General features: G+C 32.8%; 1 protein-coding gene across 1 annotated transcript in view; it reads left to right on the top strand.

Annotated features, from left to right (window-relative positions):
• Dennd1b (DENN domain containing 1B) overlaps positions 1-27153 on the top strand; it is a 218564-nt gene that overhangs the window by 48994 nt on the left and 142417 nt on the right. Inside the window, exon 3 of the mRNA XM_010635412.2 lies at positions 9319-9362. Coding sequence (XP_010633714.1) covers positions 9319-9362 — 44 coding nt within the window. The remainder of the gene's footprint in view (positions 1-9318; positions 9363-27153) is intronic.

Here is a 27153-nt window from a genome sequence, read left to right as displayed (position 1 = left end):
TATATATATATGAATAACTGAAAAGTACATTAGGTTTTGTACAACAGATTGTTTTTCTAGAAGCAGTCTATTAACTTTTTCCCAGTGTTGTTGTAAAAACTTTTGTGTTGGCTTTTAATGATTGGTATCTGAAAAACGTCAAAACATTGATTCTCAGCTGTAAGTTCCCTGTCATAGATTAATCAAGATTGAACATCTGTGGTACTGCATTTCTTTCCCTTTTTTCTTGTTGATTTAAAAAAAAAAAAACTCTCAAGAAGGGCCCTTGGGACAGATGGCCCCTCACTGTGGATGGTTCGATTACCATGATCACCCACAGCTCTAGAGGAGTGCGAAGAAAAGAAATTGCTTTCTTTGTCAAGGTGTTTTCAATTCAATTCTCACCCATTAGCCCTGTTTGGTTAAGTTTGGAATTACTCTATCAGGTGATTGATGAGGGTTTTCATTTTATTATAATAGGCCTTGTTTAAAGAGAATGGAGATAACAAAATGATATGTCTAACATGGTATAGATTGGATATTTTCTTAAGGTTCTTTAAAGGTTTCGTTGCCTTAATTCGAATTTGCTAATGTTTGAACAAAAAGGGCTTCTTCATTTTGAGTTCTGAAGCTAATTTTAGATCATTCTGAGAAGAAATATTAAGAAATGCTGGAATTATCCATTAAATTGTTTTTATGGTGTGAGTTTCAAAAGGACCAAAGTTATTTTACAGTGGGGGTAGTTTGATTATACGGATGATCCTTTAGAATGAATTTGACCAAAGTGGGATCATATTTTATTTGTATCACTGCTTATGTACATTTTTAGAAGGGTGAAAAAATGGACATATTTCAAAAATTGCTTCCTTTAAATATATCTATATTTAAATATAAATTTATAAATTAGGCAAAGCAACATATAGAAGTGCGATCTCTTTATAGTCAGCTATGTAAAGTATCTTGAAATAATATATTCATTTCTTTGAGGTTTTTGAATATATAGGTCAAGCTTACATGATTAAATGAAAATTAAATTTCAGATTGAGATGGTATGGATTTGAGTACTATTAGTTATGGATGTCTTTTCTAGGTTTTTCTAATTCAAATTTCCAAATATTGTTTAGAGAAAGCCTGTAGGGTTTATGCCATTGTTTAGTGAAAAATTTGAAATAATTTCATTTAATGATTCTATCTTCCTGTTCATAATTAAGAAAATTATAGATTTGTGAATGTACTTTAAGCTACTGCCCAATGAATATTCAAATATCAGCAAAGTAGAGAAAATTGATTTTTTCCTTTCTTTTTTCTTTTTTATAGTGTGCTTTATGCACAGCGAAGCAGCATAGTTGAGTAGTTTAGAAAGTATGCATTACTAGAAGCAAGAACACATTCATTCTAAGTGTAGCTTCAATTATTTCTAGCTGAAGATGCAGAATGTGGTGTAACTTTTAAAAGTGTGGACAATAAAAAAGAATATTTGAACTTTTTTCATTTATAAAATTCTGATTCTATCCACATATAAGATTTCTTGAAAGAACTAGTAAGTAAATAAAAAATATTGAAGTCTTAAGTTTTTTGTGTATTCACAGACATTTACAGAAGGTACATTTAATATTTTAATTGTTCGAAGTTGAACTAACTGCTTAAATTCTATAAATGTAAACATTCTACGAAAGCACAGCAAACATTTTTTTCTCATATATCTGAGATGGTAAGGTACAAAAAGATGGACCTTACTCAGGTGATGTACTAGCAATGAATATGCATGTGGCATGCAGTGAATAATAGTATATCTTCATGTACATGTAAATGTAGTCCTGCATAATTGCACCTTAAATAATCTATTTCTAATGTCATAAAACATTTAATTTTGAAATACATTTATTTTCAACTGGATATGCAAGTGGAATTAGTATTGTTATTTAGTATTAGTATTATTAGTAGTATTAGTATTTATTAGCACAGAAAGTGTTTTAGAGACATTTTAGTAATGTTTTCTTGTTGCAGTTATCTCCTATTACCATGGTTGACGTTTCTTCCTAACTTCATGAAGATATATCTGTCAAATCAAAATTTTATATATATGATATATATATACACACACACACACACACACACAAATATAAGGATATATAAATAGTTATATAGAGAGGAATTTTGTGCTACTTCATGTCATACTAAAGAATAGTTGCAGTTGGGCCGAGAATTTAGTTCAGTGGTTCTGGCACCCGCCTTGCAAGGACAAGAACCTGAGATCAATTCCTGGTACCAAAAAAACACACAAAAAATAAACAAACAAAAAAAGAGAGAATAGTTGCAGTCAACAATATTAAATTATGTACCGTATTGCATAATGCTAATCATTGGGAGAGTTATGTAGTCTGTGCTATTGTTTCACAAAGTGTGGTCTTTGTAGGGGGAGTGGCACCCATGTCACCTAGGAACTTATTACACATGTTGTCTGTTTCTTTCAGAGGTTGCAGCTCAGCTGTATGGTGCTTGCCCTGGGTTCTATCCCTATTACAGCACTCTCTAAAATGTGGCCCATACTAGGTCTACTGAGTTAGAGATTCTGCCAGTGGGGCTGTCCTGAGGATCTGTTTTTTAATAAGCTCCTTGCCATCTTTGTTGCATGCTGAATTTTAAGAACTACTGAACTAGACCCTTAACAAGATAATAAAATTTTGTATTGTCATCTATATTTTTATGATGTATTTTTAATTGATGTACCGTAATCATACATATCTATGGAACACGGTGTGACATTTCATTGCATGTATACAACATATAGTACTTGGATTAGGGTTATTGGCATATCTATCATCAGTATGCTTACTTTAGAATAGTATGCATAGATACATCTGATTATATATTTTATTAAGATTGAATGCAGTCTGAAGACTGCAAGAGTGAATTTGTCTTTATTTTCACTACTGGTTATGATCTTAAATTTTATTAAGGTTATGTAATTCCTAATTTTTTGTATGGGAGTAGTTTGAATCAGTAGAGCTTTTCATTGCTGTCTACTCAGAATGAATGATATCTTTCTAGCAGTGCTATAAATATGTGTTTTGCTGTGATGCAGGCTAAGAAAAAGGTTATAAAATGTTGGTTTTCTGGGTCTTCGGCTTCACCAAGTTCCTCAATAATTGAATGAAATGCTTCTTTAAATCATTTCTGTTTTTTTTTTCAGTCAGGCTATATATAAAATGCAATTATTAATGGATTTGAAAACTATTTTGGCAGATGTACCAAAACATAATTTTAACTATACTTATCTAATTACATTCTGTTAAATCTTTTTCACGCAAGAGCCATGTAGAAATATAGCTTTTATTGGATAAAGAAGTGAAACTGTTCTGTTAACCTAGTGTCTTAGTCATTTTCTTGTTGTTTGGACAAATACCAGACACCCACAACTAGAAGGAGGACACAGGTAGTTTGGTTCATGGTTACAGCCTTTGGTGGGTGGCTCCAAGGCAGAAATGGCATGGTGAGGGCCCTGGGGGAGGATTGCTGCTCACATCTTTGTGTCCAGGAAGCAGAGAAGGGAGAGATACAGCATAACCTGCCAGGTCATGATCTTACTGACCTGCCTCTCCTGGCCGGGACTCACTTCTTAACCGCAAGTCAGCTGTATCATCCATGACTCAGTCACCTTCTAGAAACACTGCGTAGGAGCATTTGAGGCCTTTGGGGGACTCTGTGTGTGTGTGTGTGTGTGTGTGTGTGTGTGTGTGTGTGTGTGTGTGTGAGAGTGCGTGACAGGGTCTCAATATGTAGTTCAGGCTTGCCTAGAACTCACTATTTATCCCAGGCTGGCTTCAAACTCTCAATGATCCTCCTGCCTGAGATTACAGATGTGCACCACCACATCAAGCTCTTATTTTACCTTATTTCTGCTGCAAGGGTGCTTCCAAGATTTAGCTATTAAGAATTATGTTTCATGCATATGCATGTATTGCTGTAATATGATTTTTTAGTTCTTTCTGGAAGATACCTCAAAGAGGACAAACTGGGTCAAATGGAATTTGGAGTTTTAGTTATTCGAGAAATCCCCATACTGATTTTCCTAGTGGTTGTACTAGTTTAGATTTTCACCAACAAAAGTAGAAAGGTTCCTTTTTCCTTGCAGGCTCACCAGCATTTGTTATTTTATTTCTTGATGATAGCCATTTTTTCTGGAGCAAGTTGGAATCTCATTGTTATTTTAATTTGTATTTCTTTAATGGTCAATGATGTTGAACATTATTTCTGTATTTATTGGCCATTTTTACATCTTCCTCTGAGAAGTGTTTATTCATTTTCTGATCAGGTCTTTGAGTTCTTTATATATCCTAGAAATTAGTCCTCTGTCTGAGGACTAGCTGGCAATTTTTTCCCCATTCTGTAGGTTGTGTCTTCTCACTTTGTTGGTTGTTTCCTTTGATGTGCATGCAGAAGCTTTTAAATTTGATATCCCATTTGATGATTTTTGGTACTATTTTCTGTGCAATTGGGGTTATGTTCAGCAATTCCTTGCCTATGCTTATGTCTTCAGGAGTTTTAACCATTTTCTTTTTTGCCAGCTTAAGTGTCTTGCATTAACATTTAGATCTTTGACCCATTTTGATTTTAGTTTAGTACATGGTGAGAATATATGGGTCTAGATTCAATCTTCTGTATGTAGACTTCTAGTTTTCCTGATATCATTTATTAAAGAGGCTGTCTTTCCTCCAGTGTATGTTTTTGGCACCTTTATTAAAGATCAAATAGTTGAATGTGCTTGGAATTATTTCCACTTTCTTTCTTCCATTCCACTGAGCCACATTTTTGCTTTTGTGCTAATGTAATGCTTTTTAAAATCTTTATTAAATTTACTGGTACATTTTAGGTATACAATACAGTTACATTCATCATTGGAATCTTGCACTGACTTATCTTGTATCTTGTATATGACTCATCAGGTTCTTATTTTTCCCCGATCCCCAGACCTCCCTTCAGCCCCTTCACCCTTTCCTGTTTACAAAGACATTTTTTCCATGTTTTTCCTTTTCACATATTTTTCCTTTCCCCTTTTTACCTTTTCTCTAGCCCTCCCACTTGCTCTACTCTTACAGCCTTTTCTTCCTATTAAAGAATATCAATTATACATTTTAATCCTTATTTACACTTTTAGCTTTTCATACCAGAAAAACTATTTGATATTTATACGTGTGACTTATTAATTTCACTTAAGAGTATGGCCTCAATGTGCATCCACTTAGCTATAAATCTCTCTAGTTTCACATTCTTTATGGCTGAGTAGTATTCCATTTTATATTTTAAAAAAACCCACATCTTCTTTATCCAGTCTCTAACTGATGGGCAGTTGGGCTGTTTCCAAGTTTTAGCTATTATAAACTGTGCTGCTATAAACATGGGTGTGCATATATCACTGTGGCATGATTCTTTTAATTGTTTTGGAAAGATACCCAGCAGAGGGATGGCTGGGTCAAATGGAACCTCTAGTCCCAGCTCTTTGAGGTATTTCCATATTGATTTCCAATATGTTTGCACCGGTCTGCACTCCCACCAACAATGGAGAAGGGTTCCTTTCTCCCCACAACCCCACCAGCATTCAATAGGAATTGCATTGAATCTGTGATCATGCTGTTTTATAATATATTAAGTGGTGTTTTGAGTTCACCAGTATATTTCTACAGCTAAGAAAATAAAAATCACATATTTTAAAATTCAAACATTTTTGTTAATGATTTTTCAAAAGATATCATCATACTTTCATTAGTAACATTTCTTGAGATTATTAAGCTAGTTAACCTTTCAGATGAGTTCAAATGCTCCTGCAGTATACCTTCCTTAAAATAATGCTTTGCATAAAAACTAGGTAGCCCTTTGACATTTCTGCTGTGGGACATACAAGGGCAGAGATTTTTCATGTTTCTCTAGGGCCATCTATTTTTATATGTTTTTGTGTGTCTACACATCTGTTTTATTATATGCACATACTGTATGTGCATATATACATTTATACATACACTTGTGTGTACTTTAGAAAGGGTCTTGCTATGCTTCCAGGCTGGCCTCGAACTTGCCATCTTCCTGCTTCAGCCTCTAGAGTAGGTGGGATCATATACATGTGCCCCATACCTCACTACTGCGTAGGTTTTTGAAGGAAACAAATTGAATTTGCCAGATAAGCCACAAAATGTTATAAATTATTGGAAACTCAAATAGGTGGTGCTTATATCTCAGCAAGGAATCTAGTTTCTGGCCTTGACTTGCTATATGACCAAGCAAATTCTTCATTAATTTGGCTTCAGTTTCCTTATACATAAACATCTGATTCTACAATGTAAGTAAATCAAGCACTAGAAGCTATAATCAAGCAAAATATGAATATTTTACATTCTGTTTTTCTAAAAGCACAGTCTCTTTCCTGTGGTTTTACAAGTGTATAATTTTAAAGATAGTGTACATTTAATCCATCTCTGAATTTTACAGAATTGTTTCTTCATTTATGCAAATTAGACTGTTTTTTATATTTTTGTAGTTTAGTAGAGTCACTCTCACATACTACATTATTTTAATTTTTGTTTTCCATTAAGGGGCAGAAAATATGAAAAGCTCATTGAGAAAGAAAATGTTACTGAATTTATCCTGCATTTTAAAAAAGCCATTATCAGGAGTAGTATAAAAATAATACTTTAAATATCACCTTTTAAACATACTGATTTAACAAAAATTTACATATTTTCTTACACTGTAATGTTATCCTCCTAAAAATTAACTATATATCAAAATCAAGTTTATATTCTTCCTTTCATATATGTTTGATTTCTAGCTTTTGGTGGCAGAGTACTTTTAAGAAGGAAGATGAGTTCCTTTTAATTACTATAGACACTGGAAAGAGGAGAAATGCAGTATATTATCAGACTTCACTGGCAGTTGTGCTTCCTGCCAGCAGTTCTCATCCTTTCAGCCATAAAATTGGCATAAAATTGGCCTAAGATTGCTAGGTAAGATTATTTAGAAAGCAATCTTCAGGGAAGAGAAAAATTCAGTCTTTGTGTGAAGCTGTAGAATAGGATTTGCCCCCCAGCTCTCTGTTTTTCTTTCTTTGTAGTACTTCTGAAAAGTGGCTGCAAAGATATATTAAATGTGGTCTAAATATAAACATATAAATAGCACCTAAATTAATCCATTTCAAAAAGGATTCTAATACATTTTTGAGTGCTGAAGTATAGCATTTATTTAATTAAAAAATGGGATACTTTTTGTTAAGCATTAAACCACTAACTCTTCTGTGAAAAAAAGTACGCAGAACAAGAACAAAAAAGATTGAGCAACGAATGAAAAGTCAGCTGTAAAGCATATTTAACTAAATGCTGGCAGCAGTGATGGCAGACTGACTATAAGGACTATACTGGAGGGTTAACAAGGTTCTAGTTTTAAGACATAGCTGTTTTAGTTTTTGAGACGGTCTTGCTATGCAGTTCAGGCTGGCTTTGAACTCAGGCTGACCGAGGCTGGCTTGAAACACCTGGTAATCCTCTTACTTCAGCCTCTCAAGTGCCTGGATTACAGACAAGTGCCAACATGCCCAACCAGCCACTCGTTTTTGTATTAATTCTTCACCATAATAAATTTTACTTAATATTTTATGAGGATTCTATCATACACTTTTCCCTTATGAATTCAAATCTGAACAGCTATCATTTTGTGAAATGGCCACATGAATGTATGTATATGTTTTCTAATTGGAAACATAATTATCCTTGCGACATTAACATCTGAGGATTTTTAGATGACCTAAAATGCACTTCACATTCCTTTCAGAAATGTATGTTTGTTTTATGTGAGAACATAATCATTTGGTGTTACCTTCACAAATTTGTAATATATTATTTTTACGTAATATTTATTAAATGATTTATTTTTATTAACTTATTTGGAAAAATTTTAAACCCTTAAGTGAAAAATTTAATTGCAGAAAGAATGTTTTTTATTTTTAAGTATTTGAAAAAATTGGTTACCTTAAGTGAAAATACAAGAGGAGCCCACTCATGCTGAAAATGTTGTCACAAATTTTTGGGGTTTTGGAATTAACAATTAGGAAATTATATATTCTTAGATTGCATTTAAAAACTTTGTAATAGTGGAAATAATGGATTAGAACTATAATCTTCTGCTGATTGGATACATAAAGTGATATTCTTAATCAAAGAAATCCCTGCATTGGGAGTGGGATTCAAACTCTGTCAAGTTGTCAGTACTTGTTATTCATATTAGTTTTTTTGTTTTGTTTTGTTTTTGTTGTTGGTTTTTTTTTTTTTTTTTTTTTTGGTACTGGGGATTGAACTCCGGTCCTTGCGCTTGTAAGGCAGGCCACCGAACCGCTGAGCTAAATCCCTGGCCCATCATATTAGTTCTATTATGAGTTTTTAAATTTTTTCAAAAGTAGTTTTCAACCTATTTTAGATTATTTTAAAACCATTAAAATATTCAGAAGTTTGTTTTGACAAAAGCTATAAAATAAGTCCATGGCCAAAATATATGTTAGTACTAATTAAAACTAAGAAGTTCATTTTATTATATTAAGTTAGAAGTAGTGTGAGATATGAAAATAAAATCTTGGGACTATTTTTACAAAATGTTGATTTGTGTGTATGAATTACTATAGTAGAACAATTTTGGGGGATTATCCTACAAATATCAATTGTATTTTAGATAGCAGTGTTATACCTACCTACTGATTAATCTGTAATAGTAAAAAGATTGACAGAAAAGTGGTGTATAGCTGATATTATTATTGTTTTTATAAATTCTTAATTAGAATTTTAAGTGCAAATTTAAGGTTTTGTACTATATTTTGGTTAGTCTTTGAAGGCCATAATATATTTGAGTATATATTTATTACATATATTTTTATACATATTTATTACATATATTTTTATTTTCAAGATAAAACCAATATTTTTGTGCATATAGTTTTAATATTGAAAGTTCATTATTCAGAATTATTATATTCTTACTTTCTCGTTGTTCATTTTTCTTATAAAACAAAGGCATATAAATAAAAAGGTAAGTTGCTAAAGAGAACAAATGATTTTTAGTAACCTGATCAAGTTATGACTTTGATTTGATGTTGTTTCAAAGGTCATTAAACCCTTAAAAGGTCAAAATACTTAATTTGATAAAGGAAAGGAAGAGACGTGAACCTGGCTAGCTGTGTTCATAGACAACTTTAGAAATGGTGATTAAAGCAGCCATAACTATTTGAAGACGATTTTAGTAAGACTGTTGCTTCACATGTTTTCTTTCGCCTCATTTTTAATGATATGTGTCAATTATTTGCAGATCCTGTGGTACTGTGGAAATTCCCTGAGGACTTTGGAGACCAGGTTGGGACCACATATTTAAAAAAGACATTAAAATTAGAATGTTATGATTATGATTCCTGCTATCACTACTGCTACTACTACACATAAATGTAATTATTTTTTCTTGATCAGCTGTGAGGAAAAAGTGTGTGTGGAGAATATATGGAAGGCTCTTTCAAAGTTACTGAGTAGACGTGAAAATTGCTCTTATGTTGGAAATAAGGTCTGGATGATAACAGCTTTAACATATTTTTACTCTCTTTCATTTATGGTACATATATGTGGAAACACTTAAAATTATCTAAAAAATTGGATAGTACTTAATATTTACTAGTTGTATTTATTATTTATATTTAGAAAGAAGTATAACAGCCGTGATTGTTTTTTTCCTTGTCACAGTAATATCTGAATCATTTCCATTTAGAACTTGAATTTGTACCAGGGATAGAACTTGGGACCTTGTGCTTGCGAGGCAGGCAAAGGCACCACTGAGCTAAATCCCCAGCCCAGCACTATTTTCTTATGTTTAAATGACTCTTGTCTATAGGATGGAAGAGTACAGAATGAATTTATTCCGTTTGTATTTTGAGTTATATTTTTCTATAGTTCTTCATTTAGTATGACTAAAATGATGAAATGTTTGTAAATGATGAATACAAATAGTAAAATATTAAAAATTTTATATTACAGATTTACTGTTTTGAAATTGAATTATATAACATATAGTTAACAATACAAATTTAAGGTTTTATAGAAATAAGCACTTTTTGCTAGATACCTAGTGAGTAGATTCCTTAGTTTTTCTTAAAAGAAGCAGGAGAAAGCAATCTTATCACTTAAAATGATAGGACTACAAACTTACAATTTAAGATCACAGATATAATTCTCACAAATTACAAAGTTAAATCTGACAAAAATAACTTCAAAGCATTTTATTCAGAAATATGTACACAGACATATGAATATATGTGGAAGTATAATTTTCTAGATATGAATCTGTAGAACTTAGAAATTAGCAACTAGCTTGGAAAATTATTTAAATAGGGATGTAAAGTATTAATTAGTTCTAGTGCAACCTTTAGCCATGCTTTCAAATAAAAGCAAATATATTGCTAATTTAGTTTTAACATTTTAGAGAAAAAAATTTGTGAATAAATATACAAAATAAATCTCTACACTGAAGACATTTGGAAATAAGCTTACTTGGGTGTGTTACAAAGCCGTGTACAAAGAATAGTCTTTGCTGATTGATTTTACCTTTTGATATGTTCTTGTTTTTGGTCCTTTCATTTCTCACCTGTCTACTTACCCTGGAATGTCTTCTGTTTCTCTTCAGTTCTATTTTGTTGTTGTTTCTGTTGTTTCTACCTCTTAAAATGGCCCTGAGAATGCTTAGGAGGTCTGGAGACTCCAAATATTGGCTTCACTTATGAGTGATTATGTCTTTGTGCCCACCTGTAGCAGAAGTTTTAGTGAGATTGTCTATTTCTCTTTCTCTTTGTGACTTATAAAAAGTGCATTTGGAATTTTTCAGTTGGGATAGAACTGTCCCTTTGTTTTCAGAACATGTGAAGTCAAGGAAACACCAGCAAGCCCTGAGATACTTGGTGAACTACAGTAGCAGCTAACCATTAATGATATGAATTTCCATTCACCTTAGGACTCCAGTTCCTAGAAGTTCTCACAGTTTATTTTGAAAAAGCTGAAAAGTACTTTAGATACCATGTTGTCTAATTACCTCAAATTTTATCTAAAGAAACAAAGCTTTATAAGAGATTCTAGCCTAAAGCCTTGAAGAATGGTTTTACTATGTGCATTTTGAAGAATATAATGAATAATACAGAAGACACAAGTACTCTGTGTGTGTTTCTTGCCTGTCTTACTTTTTACTACTTTATTCTACTAACTATTCACTTCTTAACTGGCTTTTAATTGTGCCTCAGACTGCCTCAGTAGCAATAACTTTAAAAAATTCTTTATTTAGCTCTTACTGTGTAATAGGTGCCTTATGTGTGTAATTCATTGTATTTTCAAATCTTCCCCTGGGTATTGGGAGATAATATCATCCCACACATTGAAGCTTAAGTAGGTAACTTGACTAAAGACACACTGCTTGTTTTAAGTGGAGGAGTAATGATTTGAAGGCACTGTTTTTTGACTCAAAAGCATCCTCACTTAACCATTAAGTTGTAATGTTCATTCTTCTAAAGCCCTCCCCAGACTTTCCCCAATTATTTTAACCCTACCATGTGGTACAGATTATCCTAATAGTTATTCTATCAGTGTCTTTATAATTGTTAAATAATAATTTTATTCAAAGCAATACAGTAATATAAATCCATTGGCCTTTCTTTCTATCAAATGGACTTAACTGGCGTTGGTCTATTGCAGCCATGTTCAATTGTGTTTTTCCTCTTTTGGCAATAGAAGAGCCACTGGCACAACCCACATCTCATTTCAGGAACTGCAGTTAAACGTTTTTTTGATACTAGGATTGAAATCAGGACCTTGAGTTTGTGAGACAGGTGTAATGCTGCTGAGCTAAATCCCCAGCCCTATGGAAGGGTTTTTATGGGGAAGAAGTAGGAGATGAAACCGTAAAATTAAATGGATTTGAGTTTTAGTAACAGTTTGACTTGTCAAAGAATTGGTTCCTCAAATGGAAAGTGTGATATAACAAAGTCACTCTTTTAGGAAGATTAATGTGGGGTAGATTACAGCCTGGATTAGTGATAGCAAAAATTAGGGGTAAGGGATATTAACTAATCAGCTACTGCAGAGTTCAGATGAGAAGTAAATGTGTGAAAACAAGAGTTGATTATATTAGGAATGAAAAAGAAGGTACATGTGAAGGAGAGCAAAGTGATTGTATAGAAAAGTTATTTTTGGGGGGTGGGAGAGAGTGGAGAAGAGTATCAAAGAGAAGACAATTTAATTTTCGTCACTTCCAAAATAATGAATAATCTTTCATGTGAGTGATGAGATGGCTCTGTGGATTTCATAGGAATGGGGAGTATCTGCAGCCTAAGGACATAAAAAGCATGAATATTGAGATTGGAGAATAGCTGTGGGGGTAAGGATAACCTTCCATATTGTAGGCAAAAGCATTATTCAGGAAACTAAGGAAGCAAGCTCAGCAAAATGGAGTGCATTTTAACAAGTTTTACAACTTCAGTGTCTGAAATTATCAAACAAGACAAAAAAAATCACATTTTCTTTCATTATATTCTCTTATTCAAGAATAAATACATACTTTTGGATGTTACAGAGCTCTAAAGATAAAAACTAATTTCATCATCAGTATCATTCATTCTTCTTACGTTAACATGCAGGGAATTCATGGTTATTTTACCAAATGAATTCATACTTCTTTAAGAAAATTGTTATAATTTCTAATATGATAGATTTAAATAGTTATAAATAAACAGTAGCTCCTCAGAGTCTTCAGTAAGTCTCAAGAATATAAAGGAGTCCAGATATTTAAAAAAGAAAATCCCAACAATGGCTTTTATTTATACCAAGGGTAAAACTATTCTTTTTCTTTAAAAAGTAAAAATATAACAGACTGTATTTTTCTGATATTGTTGTTACTGGTATAGTCCTAAACACTCATAGATTATAACTTTTAGCAAAAATAATTAATTTATGTTTGACAAAATAAAACCAAAAAGCCTGAGGAGGGGACAATAGAACTTTGAATTATGCACAGCCATTTTAATAGACCACCACAGCTCATGAATACCAGTGATACAACTTTCTCCAGTTGCTCAGATAATTTTTACATGTTTGTAAAATAGGAAAGACCAACATGCTTGTTAAAATGACTGAAAGGAATAGTTTTTTTTACAGCACAGAAAAATTATGTAGACTTTATAAATGATTTAGTGTTTTATCTTGGAAGTTATCTTTTAATATCAGGCCAATATTTTGATTACTTGAAATTTTGAAAAATATTATGTTTAATAATATTAAAATATTATACTAAAATGTAATTTTATTGTTTAAAGTTTACTAGCGTAATGACTAAATTTAGTTGAATAGAAATTTTCATTTTCTGTATAACTTAAACATGTCATATTGGCTTATTTGTTCAATAACTTGTATATATTTGAGAAAAACAAACTCAAGTAGCATAAAATGTGTACTTGCACTGTATGTAACATTCCTTAAAGTCATAAGACACTGTAAATCTTGTTAAATTATAAATCTTATTAAATTATAGAACTTGATATGTTTGCTAAGAATTTATCTTAATAATGTGAATTTGAATACACTGAGAATTACTTTTACAGTTTAGCCCATTTAAAATATGAGAAGTTCAATTTCCTTATTTCATAGAATTTTAGAAATACATGTATGAATTTCTCTTTATAAGCCAGTCTGAACAGAGCCACTTTAATTTATGAAACTTTATAATCTAGTTTATTGATTCTTGTTGGAGATGGGAAAACATTTTAACTGACAGAAAAGCCGAAGTTTTTCTGAGATATATAGACGTATAGTAGAGTTGAAAGAGATTTGTAAAAATAATGCGATAATCACCATGGTCTTTTCAGTTATATTTTTGATTGTTACTCCTGTCAGAGATGAAAACTTTTGCCAAATACTGAACAGCTCAACCTAGACAAGTATAATGTAGCTTTACTTGCCTTAAAAACTTAAAATTGCTCATTATTCCTTCCGTACTTTTTTGCAAGCTGTTACGCTCAGTGTAAAGAAGGAAATGTGTGGTCCTTGTCTTCTAAGAATCTCCTATGGAGAGGAAGATTCGTGTGGGAGTCAGAAGTGAGCTGCTCTTCTGGCTGTGCTTCTAACCTGCGTATATCGCTGAGATTCATGGAGCGGTGCTGGTGGGAGGGGTGCTTGGAGGTGGACTCGAAGCCTTGTTCTTTGAGTTATTTCTTTAAGTCAGTAATCTTTTTTGGATAAGAATAGATGACATCGTCATAACTAAGGGTTACAGAGTGTGACCACATACTAGGAAGCCAAAAATCACAAAATTACTTGCTGGTTTGAAGTTGATATAGTGTGATTACAAGGAGATTTTAGGATGTTACTTCTTGTATTATGTTAAAGACTGAAATAATTTTTTAACAGTATAGATTAGAGTTTGAATTTTAACACTACATATTATATGCTTTTTTGCCATCAGAAAAATACCCTGTACTGCTGATGGCATAATAATCACTTCACAGGATTTAGGATTTACCGTGGGCTTTAAGGTCAGTGTGGAGCACAGGAGTACGCATTTGGCAAGTGAGAGGGCTTAGTTGAATTTCCTTCCCACCCTATGCTTTCCTTTCATGTTTGTTTGTTTTGTTTTTTCCTAGCATTTCAGATTTTTCCTTTTCTACTCTGTTTTTCCTTTTGTTTGGGCGTTTTTCCTTGTTCTAAACCTCAGTTTGAAAGTTAATTTTTTGAAGGGTTTTCTGAAGCTCCATCGTGACTATCTACACTTCATAGCTTTTTCAAATCTACGTGCATATCCTACTGCTTTTCTCTTCTCCTTTCATTCCTCCCCTCCCCTCTCTGTTCTTCTCCCTTCTCCTCGCTTCTCCTGCCTTTTTCCTCTCTCTCTTCGTCCTTCGTTTTTCTTTTTCTTTTTTTGTTTTTGTCTCCCATCCCTTCTATGGAATAACTCTGGGTTGTCTATGTGTTTCTTTAAGGAATAAGGTCAGAATCTTCTCATTCAGTTTCCACATGTAGCAGAGTAGTGACATATGGTAAGATCTGAATAAATGCTTTTGAAATGTTTAGTTGAGGGAACAACAGGCTCAAGAAAGTTGAATAAGCTCAGGATAGGTTATTACAATCACCTTGGAAAAATAGGCAAGTTATCTTCTGGTAGGGACGGATGCAGTGAGCATAAATTTACAACTGTATCAGTCTGGTGTTATGAGAGACACAACACAGCTTCATTAAATTATGTGTGAAAGATGCAGCTAGTCATAGGGGTTAAGTAGCTCGAAGTTTATTGGGTCCATAACTGACTCTTCAAGATATATACCTGATTGTAACAGTTGACTGCAGTGTTCTTCCCTCCCCTTGTTTCTATAGAAAGTTAAAAAAAAATAAATTTAGATATATATTGGCAAACTGATGTTTACTCCCAGCCTATATAATAAAAGTATATTTAGAAATACTTTTAGAAAAGCACATATGCCACATGCTAATTTTTAAATGTATTTTTGTTTTATTTTATTTTTTCCATTAAATTTATTGGTGCATTTAAGGTAAACTGTACAGTTACAGTTATCATTGCAATTTTGTACCTTTACATGTTGTATCTTGGTTATTTTCCCCCATACCCCTGCCCTCCCTTCACCCCCTCCACCTTTCCCTATTTTCAAAGACTTTGTTTCCATTTTTTCTTTTTTCATATTTTTTCTTTTCCCTTATTTCCTTTCTCCTACCCTTTCCACTTCCCCTTCTCCTTTAGACATTTTCTTCCTGTTTCACACTATCATTTATACCATTTGAATCTTATTTATGCTTTTAGTTTTTCATACCACGGCAATATATGTGCACCCATGTTTACAGTGGCACAGTTTGTAATAGCTAAAACTTGGAAACAGCCTAATTGCCCATCAACTGGAGACAGAATAAAGAAGCTGTGGCTTTTCTATAAAATGGAACACTACTCAACCATAAAGAATGAGAAACTAGAGACATTTATAGCTAAATGGATTCACATTGAGGCTATAGCCTTTTGGGGGGGGTACTGGGGATTAAACTTGGTCCCTGGTGCTTGCCAGCCAGGCAGTGGAACCACTGAGCCAAACCCCCAGCCTGAGTCCATAGTCTTAAGTGAAGTAAATAGGACACACTTGAGTAAACACCAAATAGTTTCTCTAGTGTGAGAAACTAAAAATGCCGCATGATAACTTTAATTACAATAGAAGTTTTGTTCATTAAGTAAATCTTGGTAGAAATTATCTGGAGACAATTCAAATTATAATTCTAAAGGAATAATAGTAAAAACTAAGTATAAAACAATAATATAGAGCATTCAAAATTTTTCTCTTCAGCTACATCTTTAGATGTATGTATGCATGTGTGTATATGTGTGTGTTTTTGTGATACTGGAGATTGAACCCAGGATTTCACGTTTGCTAAGTGAGTGCTCTCCAACTGAGCCCCCCACCCCACCCCCTGCCTTTTTTAAAAATTTTGAGACAGATCTTGCTAAGTTGTCCAGGACAGCCTTGAACTTGTGATCCTTGCTCAGCTTCCCAAATAGTTGGGACTACAGGTGTGTACCACCATTTTTATAGGTCTTTCATTGCTGTAAATACCCTGCTAGTTTTGATTGTATACAATTTTCCTTTTGTTTTCAGTGTTGAATAATGCTTGTTCTTTTTGCGGGGAGGGATACTAGAGATTGAACCAAAGGTCTTTGTACTTTGCCCAGCTATTTTTCATTGTTTAGGGTCTAAGTAAATCATTAGACTGCCCAGCCTGGGCTAGAATTTATCATTTTTCTGCCTCATCCTTCCAGAGGACTGGGAAGAGAGGCGTGCATCACCATGCCTGGTTTGTTCTGAATTTTTAATTAAAATATGTTTTACATATCCACAGTTAAAAGAATTTTCTACTGTATTAATTTAAAAGGGATTTTGTCAAAACATAGTTTTTCATAATTTAAAATTGACAGACATTGATACCTGGAATTTTATAATTTTGTTTCCAGCATCAGTCATAAAAAGCTAAAATTTTCAGAAATAATTTATTAAATCCTAATATAAAATAATTATTTAAAGAATCTCAGTTTCTTTAAAAATTAAGTTTTTACCTGTTTGGACTTGATTTTTATACATTGTTGCTGCCAGTTCATTGTTTCAGAAAAGAACAAGATAATTTAATTGCATTCTGTATCAACTATTGCTTTCCCAAATGGAAAAAAATTAAATGCCTTACTTTAGCCAATTTTTGATGTGAAAAAAATAAATTTTTATTTCAGTACTCCCATGAGTATTTGGGTACTATATATAAATACATTTTAAGACAAACTCTTTTCTTAATTTTTAACAAAATGAAAATTTATCGAGATATGATGGGTAAATGTAGGTGAATTAATTATAACTTTCTTTGTATCATATTCCAGAACTTATTATCTATTTTAGCAACTAAAATATCAATTATTTCTTATCAGTTTGGTTTATGGTAGATACAGTCTTATTTTTTTGGTATATTGTTGTGTAAAAAGAAATCAAAATGAAACATTATAAAGGACAAGCATGTAGGAAAGTCTATAGAAATAAATGGAAGATCATCTTCGTAGTTACATTTTTCTATCTGTTCATCTTTATATAGATTAAATTTGTTTGTTTTGTAGGTGCAGTGTTAGGAAGCTCAAGGCAAAACATGATCACATTCTTATTTTACTTGCATGCTTACTTACATTTCGTGCTATTAAAATTTAAAGATTTTATTTCAAACAAGGAGACTAACTTTGTGAAGTACAGTGATGTTTTAGAAATTTTGCTTTTTGAATGAGGTATTTGCTGAAAAACAACTATATGCTTTAGGAAATTCCTATTTAAAAATTTTTTGAATATATTTTAGATGAAGCACCTAAAAATTCCTATTAATAATGACCTTATTTTTCTATTGATAGATAAAACGTTTAATTTTAATGAATTTTTAGATGTAAGGTTTTTAATATTTTTTGTCCATGGAATTATTACGTTCTAACTGTATAAATGATGTTTTTAGACCAAACCTGGAATGCCCGACTTTCCTTAGCAACCTATAATAATTAAATAATGATGCAGATTAAAATAAATGTGGTTTTAAAAACTTTATTGAGCAATAAACATAGATGAGTAAAATTGGACTTTAGTTCTATTTAAGAGTTCAAAGTCTTTGAGAGAAGCAAAGTAGAGAAATGATTTTTCCCAGTGTGATACGGCATAGGTTAAAGAATCAGAAGCTATTCTCCCAGTCAGAAGAAAAAAAATTGAACACAACGTGGGAACAGTATAGTCTCTCTAGCAGTTCAAAATTTTCCTTATCTTTAGTTTAAAAAGAAGTTAAAATTAGTTAACAATGAAACAAAGATGGAAACAAGAATAGTAGGTTTAGATGTTAATTGATGGTAATTAAGTCTTAAAACTGGTGTAAAGTCTTTGTTAATTGCAAAAGGAGTATGTTTGAAATAATCTTGTTCGTTATAACTGCATACTGCTTTAATGTAACATGTAGGGACATTTCTTTTTTATGAATTTATAAGCTGAATGGGATTTAGAAGGTATAAGAATGAGCAACTGTCTGTAAACTGCCATTTCCCCTTTCTGCTTGGTGATTTCTATTTTCTCTTTCCTCAGTACATTATTAATAGATAAGCTTTTTAAAGAAAGTATTGCCAAGTTGCTCATCAATGTTTAAAATCTAGGCTTGAAATACAATTGGAGAGAACAAATATACATAAAACACTTCACTGTTAGAATTTTTAAATTTCAAAATATTCTGTATTAGCTGAAGATACTGAATTCGATCAACATATGGCACCAGCTAGCCTCACTGCCACCCGTTCTTTTGTTATCTTGTTATTGTTATAAGGCTTAATGACAGTTGTAAGCCATAGTTCTGGACGTGGGGGTTAGTCTACCCTGGGGAGAAGAAGAGCAAACTGTGGTGTGGATTATGGAAATATGGATTGATCTAAAAAGAGACCTCTTGTAAAAGAATGGGGCTCAAAGAAAAGCTAGGAGAAACTGGTGAAAAGATGATGGAATATGATGTGAAAATGATCATTTGAAATCTTTCCTTTCATTCCCAGCTGCTGTGTTTTGGAGAAAAGGAATACATTTGTATATTAAGGGAAAGTTAAAAGAGTCTGGATGAATGGTATTATTTATTAGATATATTTTCATTTTGATTCAGATAAATCATGTGCATTTCAATAGATTTTACATATGTTAGACATTTTAAATCTTCAAAATGTAGTTACATGATATGTCATGGAAATGTTTCATGTAATACTTGATACTTGGCCTTCCTAATTTCAAAAATTAATTTCGTACTTGTTATGTATTAAGTATTTTAGCTAATTATAATATTTACTTTATTTAAAATATGAATTCTATTGTTATTTTTTTCCTAATTATTCAAGTGCACAGATAAATGTTTATTCATTTGTACTTTCTAGGTAGGTGATTATATTACAACTTATCTTGGTTTAGTACTTAGTAACAATATGTAGTTTTTTTCTTAGCCTGTTTTCTAAGATGAGACAGCAATGCAGTCTAGTGGTCATTTTTGCAAAATGCAGACACAGGTTCCATGTGGCTTTAAGTTGTTTTTAATGTGTTTGGGTACAAGTAACAGAAAAGTTGTTTCTTGATTCTAAAGTTTGAAAAAAGTTAGACTGGAAGACAGTTAGCATCCAACTGTAGAAGTATAGCATTTAGGAGGAGCATCGTATTTTGAGGGAGGAAGATTTCCATTTGGATATACAAAGTGTTTTAGGAGGAATTTCTTTGGAGTATAGGAGAAGATGGATGGTGTGGACTCTACTGTGTGAATTAACTTTACAAAGGTAAGATTTATGGAGAAATATTAGCATCTCAGAGAACATCTGCTTCTACAGACCCATAATGAAGAATTTGTGTGATAATTATATTCAGTGATGTTTATAAATATTGTGTTTTGTAAAATACAGACAATATATGTGACTTTGTTCTTTCAATTTTTATGGATTCTAGATGCCCAACTAGGATTATTTAACATGTTTGCATTACAAATTGCCATAGATAAGTATTTTTACTTGATTAGTTAGGAAGTTAAATAGAAAAAAATGTATGATTTCATTGTTTTAGGATTTGGAATATTGTGCTTGCTTCAGCAGCACATACACTAGGATATGGGATATGAAGGCCAGATTATAGCTTTAGGGTAAGGAAGAAGAAGCAAAATATGAATTAAATCACAAGAGCTTGTTCAAATAACCACTCATTTAGTGTGGTTAGACTGTGGAATGTATGGAGCTTGATTTTGAGGCTATGAAAATGGCTGGCCTGGGCTACAGATGTAAGTCAATGGTAAAGAGCTTGCTTAGCTATGAGTCCTTAGGTGCAGTCGTGCGTGCGTGCGTGTGTGTGTGTGTGTGTGTGGTTTGGGCCAGATCATGAAAAGCTTTGTATGCATGCTCTTTGGTATTAGCCTATAGGAAATAAATAACCATAAAGAGTCCCATGTGGTAGTGGATCCTCTAATGTCAGCATTCTGGGAAGCTAAGACAGGAGGATCACAAGTTCGACATAATGACTTAGTGAGACCCTTCCTCAAAATGAAAATAAACAGTTAAAAGGCTGTGGATGTAGTTCATTGTGAAGGCCCTGGGCTCCATCTCCAGTACAACAGACAAACAAATGAAAAAACAAACATAAGTGGTATATGAGCAAGGAGGTTTTAGGAAGGTAAATTTAGGTTAAGTGCTGTGGGTAAGAGATGTGGAGCTTGTTTGAGACAGAGAGTACTTAGAAGACCATTGCTCTTGAAAGCTTGAACTAGGAAAAGATTTAAAAAAACTGGAAGAGGAGATGAAGTTGAGATTTTTTCTCTTTTTTTATTGTAGAGGAACAGATACATACATGAGATCCTCCCAGTTAATAAAATTCTAAGTGTATAGTATGGTATTGTTAAGTTTAGGGCAATGTTGTACAGCAGATCTCTGTACATAAATGAACTTTGTATTTGTTTAACAGCAACTCCAAATTTCCTCTTTCTCACAGCCCCTGGCAGCTATCATTTTACTTGCTGCATCTGTGAATTTGACTATTTATATATTTCATATAAGTATAATAATGCAGTATTTCTGACAAATATTTATTTCATTTAGCTTAATGTCTTAAGGTTCACATTGTTGCATACAGCAAGGTTTCCTTCTTTTTAATCCTGAATATTTCACTGTATGTGTGAATATCACATACTCTATCTGTTCATCCAGCAATGGACATTCAGGTTATTTTTGTGTCTTGGTTCTTGTGGATAATACTGTGCCAAACACAGGAATACAAGTATTCCTTTGAGATCCTGATTTAATTTAGATAAGTACTCAGAAGTAGAATTGCTGGATCCTCTGGTAATTTATTTTTAATTTTTAAGGACTATTTCCATTGACACTATACTACTTTCCATTCCCACTAACAGCACACAGTGGTTCCAACCTTATTACATTTCACCAACACTTTTTTTGTTTTTGTTTTTTCATAGCGGGCATTTTAACAGGTGTGAGATGATACTGCATTTTGGTTTCGATTTGATTTTTTTCATAATTACTGATGTTGAGCATCTTTTCCTATCTCTGCCTGGCATTTGTGTGACTTGTTTACAGAAATTTCTGTTCAAGTTTTTTCCCAGTTTTCAATCAGGTTGTTTTGCTTTTACTATTTGGTTGTAGGAATTGCTTATATATTTTGGATAATAAGCTCCGGACATACATATGGTTTACAAGTATTTTCCCTCATTCCATAGGTTGCCTTTTCACCCCTCTGATTATTTGCTTTGTTGTCCAGAAACCTGATGCAATCCCACTTTTCAGTCTTTGCCTTTGTTGCCTGTGCATGTCCATGTCATATATATCGTACATGGCTGGTGTTATCCAGGCAGACACTGCCAAGATCAGTGTCATGGATCTTCCCTTTCATGTTTTCTTCTAGGAGTCTTACACTTCTCTCAATCTTAAATCTGTTTTGAGTTGATTTTTGTGTAAGTGTAAGATAAGGGTCCAATTTCATTCCTTGACACGTGTAAATCTAGTTTTCCAAACATCATCTGTGAAAAAGATTTTTTTCTTTTCTGTTGTGTATTCTTGGTACATTTGTCAAAGATGAGTTGATCGTACTTGTGTAAGAGTACTTCCGGGCTCTCTAGTTGCTTCTGTTGGTCTGTGTTTGTCATTATGTTCTTATATTGTTTCACTTACTATAGCTTTGTAATATAATTTGAATCACAATATATGATGCCACCTTTATTCTATCACAAGACTGGTTTGGCTATTCAGGGTCCTTTCTGGTTTCATATCAATTGAAGGATTGTTTTTTCTATTTCTTTAAAAATTCCACTGAAATTCTCATAGAAATTTTATTGAACCTTTAGATTACTATGGACATCTTAACAATGTTAGGTCTTCTAAGCTGTAAACTCAAGATGCAATTTCATTTATTGTGTCTTTTAAAATTTATTTAATCAGTGTCTTATAATTTTTAATGTGTCTTTCACTTCTTCGGTTAGATTTGTTCTTAAGTATTTTCCTCTTTTTTTTGCTATTATAAATGGCATTATTCTCATAACAACATCTTTCAGAGAGTTTGTAGTATATAGGAGTGTACATGATTTTTATATATTGGTTTTGTAGCTTCTAATGAATTTTGTTCAGTTTGTTTATTAATTCTATCTTTTGTAGTCTTTAAGTATATAAGGTTATTGTTATCTGTGAATAAAACTAATTTTATCTTTCCTTTACAATTTAAATGTCTTCTAGAGATTTTTTCTTGCTTCATTTCCCTGACTTGGATTTGTATTACTGTGTTGAATTAGGAGCAGCCAAAGTGAACACTCTTGCCTGGTTTTTGATCTTAGAGGCAAAGCTTTCAGTATACCATGAAAAGGACATTAACTATGGAATCTTCCTATATAGCTTTCATTATTTTGACATCATTTCCTTTTTTTCCAGTTTTGGAGTATTTCAGAATCATAAAATGTTGCATTTTGTCAAATACATCTTCTGTATTTATTGAGAATTCTTCTAGAAAGTAAAGATTAAAGGAGGGCAGAAATATCTAGACTAGAAAAGTAGATACATGGTTATGCTTATAAATGAAAGGAAATGAAGTTTTGAAGAATTCCATGAGATAAGTCTTAGACACAACATGTTTTATGTCTTCAAATATCCTGGTTAAAGTATCAAGTTAATTGCAAATAAAAAAAATGCAACACTGGGGAGACATTGATCATTGGTAATAGTAGGAAACACTTTACCTAATGTGGTCCCAAGCATTTTATAGTTATTAAGTCACCTAATTCTCACTATAGCTCTACAGGTTAAATATTTATCATTATCTCACTTTAAAAATAAGGAAAATGTGGTGCATATCGATCAAACCACTTGCCCCAGGACTCATAGCTTAATTAAGTTACAGAACATTAATTTTAACCAAGGCGATTTGGCTTCAGTGTTCTTGCTCTTAACTATTTATATTATTTTCCATCATAATAATAATGTTTTCTGAGCATTTTTATAGGTAGTCATTGTACTGAACATTTTACTGTATAAATCAACTCAGGTGATGCTCATTATACCCATGTTATTTTACAGATAAGGAAATTAGAGCAAAATAAAGAAAAGTTACACGATGATTTTATATATCTATTAATTAGCTAATCTGGACCTCACATTCTACATGGAGAACCCAAGCTCTTAACCAGTGTGTATAACAGTGAGTGTAGATTCTTTATGGAGAGGTGAGAGATTCAGGCAGATACTGAAAAACACCAGTGGAGAAGGCAACATAAAAAGAAATGACAGTGATAGGAGGAGAGCTAGAAAAAGTGGAGGTGGACATCTGGGACTTTTAAGCTGGATGAGATTAGTCAGAAGCCTTAGTTTCCTCAGACCAAGGGGTAGGGCACTTGCATCTGTGAATCCCAAGTATTTTATATGTAGTAGATACTTAATAAACGCATATTCAGTGAGTAAAGTGTCATATGTTGAAAAAAGACTAATATGATAACAAATAAAGATGTAGAAATCAGATCATTGGTGCTAAGACTCAACAGTAAAAGGTGAGAGAGACCTTCTGAGTATAGCATATACTATAAACTGCTCGCACAAATGAAGCGCACTAATTTTTATAATTGTTATTATTATAAGAATAAATAAAAAAATTGCGCTCTTATATTATTGAGCTTCTTAGTCCATTTTGCTGGCTAAATAAAACCTACATAAGGTTTTACTTTAATTATGAAGTTCTTGGTTCATACTTTTTTTTTTTTTTTTTTGCTACCGAGGATTGAACTCGGGTCCTTGCTCTTGCAAGGCAGGCCACTGAACCGCTGAGCTAAATCCCTGGCCCATCTTTGTTCATACTTTAAATTGAAGGGCTTAAAGAAGTCTAACAAAGTTTTTGAGTAAAATCGCTAAGAATGTTGCAGCTGACCCAGGCTGTTCACCATTTGATTCATACTTTTCTGTCTTTATCTGTCAGATGTAGACAGCTTTGGTCTATTTGTAGAGTCTCACTTCTAGCCTAAGCTAATGAAATACTCTCTCAGCCCTTTGTCCCGCTGTTATATAAACCTGTTCAGTCCAACTCTGCCTGTGTTATTCTGGTACTATCGACTTGTTTTGATATGAGCTTGTTCTGTATGTGCCATATGATTTTTGTTGCAGATTGTAAATAAAATGCTTCAAATATAGTTACTATTTAATTTTAATTTTAATGTAATAGAAGTAAATATTAATAAAGAAAATATAAAAATACTTCTATGAAAAATAAAATTTCATTACAAAATAGAGAGTAACAATGTTAAATACACTGGGTATCATGTTGCTAATCTATCTCTTAGCTCATCTCCTAAGAAAGCTATACATTTTCTTCCATACAATATTTGAATGATTAACAAAGTGTATCTGACACTTGCTATTATTTTGAACAATTTCTTCCTATTTAAAATATCTATTATGCATTTTGGTTCTTATTTACATTTTCAGTTTCTCACACCAGAGAGACAATTATTTACACATTGTTCAATTTATTTCACTTGAGTATGATCTCAGGTTGCATCCATTTAGCTATAAATGTCTCAAGTTTTTCATTCTTTATGGCTGAGTAGTACTGTATTGTATAAAAATGCAACTTTTTTATTCATTCATGAGTTGATCAGTATTTGGTTTGCTTCCAAAATTTAGCTATTACAAACAGTGCTGCTATAAACATGGGTGTGAGTGTATTGCTGTGGTATGATATGATGCTTTTAACTCTGTTGGGAAAATACCCAGAAGGGAAATACCTGAATCAAATGGGACCTCTAATCCTAGTTTTTTGAGGAATCTCCACAATGATTTCCACAGTGGTTGTACCAGTCTACACTCCCACAAATATTGGAGAAGGGTTCCTTTTTCCCCACTGCCCCACCAACATTTGTTGTTGGTTGATTTCTTGATAGCAGCCATTCTTTCTGGGGTTAGATGGAATCTCAGTGTTGTTTTTATTTGATTTCTCTAGTGACTAGTGATGTTGAACATTTTTTCATATATTTATTTGCTATTTGTACTTCATCTGAGAAGTGTGATTTATCTCAGATACCCACTTTTGCATTAGATCTTTAAAATTGGGGGGCTCTGATTTTTTTCAATTCTTTTATATTCTAGATAATAGCCTTTTGAGGAACAACTGGCTAAACTTTTTTCCCATTCTGGGGGTTGTCTTTTCACTCTGTTGGTGATTTCTTTTGCTGTGCAAAAGCTTTTTAATAAGATGATATCCTAGTTGTTGATTCTTTGTGATATTTCCCATGCGATCAAGATTTTGTTCATGAAGTCTTTGTCATCATCCATGTCTTCAAAAGTTTTACCTATTCTCTCTCCCAGCAGATTTAGTGTTTCTGTTTTAAAATTTAGATCTTGATCCCTTTTGACTGTAGGTTAGTGCATGGTGAGAGACTTGGTTCTAGTCTTAATCTTCAGCATGTGGAAAGCCAGTTTTTCCACCACCACTTATTAAAGAGGGTAACTTTCTTCTGGGGGAATATGTTTGGCTCCTTTGTCAAAGATAAGATGGCACTAAATTAAAATCCAAATGGATTAAAGATCTAAATATTAAAACAGAAACATTAAACTTGCTGGAAGGTAAGTTAGGCAGAACTCTGGAAGACATTGGTATAGGAAAAGACTTTATGAACAAATCCTCAGTAGCACGGGAACTAGCAGAAAGAATCAACAACTGGGATCTCATCTTACTAAAAAGCTTCTGTACTTCAAAAGAAACCATTAGCAGAACTAAGAGACAATCTACAATGTGGGAAAAAATTTTTACCAGCTGTACCTCAGACAAAGGACTATTATCAAGGATATATAAAGAACTCAAAACAATCAGTCCCCCCAAATATAAAGACCCGATCCAAAAATGGGCATCCGAAATGAACAGACATTTCTCATACAAAGAAGTGAAAGCAGCAAGAAAATATATGAAAAAATGTTCCACATCACTGGTCATTCGAGAGATGCAGATGAAAACAACACTGAGATTCCACCTCACCCCACAAAGAATGGCTGCTATCAAGAAATCACACAATAACAAATGTTGGCGGGGTTGTGGGGAGAAAGGAACCCTCCTCCATTGTTGGTGGGAGTGCAGACTAGTGCAACCACTATGGAAATCAATATGGAGATACCTCAAAGAGCTTGGACTGGAGGTTCCATTTGACCCAGCCATCCCTCTGTTGGGTATCTTTCCAAGAGAACTAAAAGAATCATATCACAGAGAAGTATGTGCACCCATGTTTATAGCGGCACAGTTTGTAATAGCTAAATCTTGGAAACAACCTATTTGCCCATCCGTTGGAAACTGGATAAAGAAGTTGTGGTTTTTCTATAAAATGGAATATTACTCAGCCATAAAGAGCGAGAGAATAGATTCATTCATAGGAAAATGGATACATATTGAAGATATACTCCTAAGTGAAATAAATAAGTCCCACATGTGTAAATACCAAATAGTTTCCCTGGTGTGAATATTCTGCAACAATGCATAAGATTCTAATAAGATTACTGACATTTAGAAATGGGAGGAAAGGAGCTAAAGGTGTA

This window comes from Fukomys damarensis, unplaced genomic scaffold (assembly GCF_012274545.1).
Source record: "Fukomys damarensis isolate Sample0158 unplaced genomic scaffold, DMR_v1.0_HiC HiC_scaffold_11, whole genome shotgun sequence".
In the NCBI taxonomy this organism is placed as follows: Eukaryota; Metazoa; Chordata; class Mammalia; order Rodentia; family Bathyergidae; genus Fukomys; species Fukomys damarensis.
Note: the sequence above shows the minus strand (reverse complement) of the source record. Positions and strands in the feature narration are given on the sequence as shown.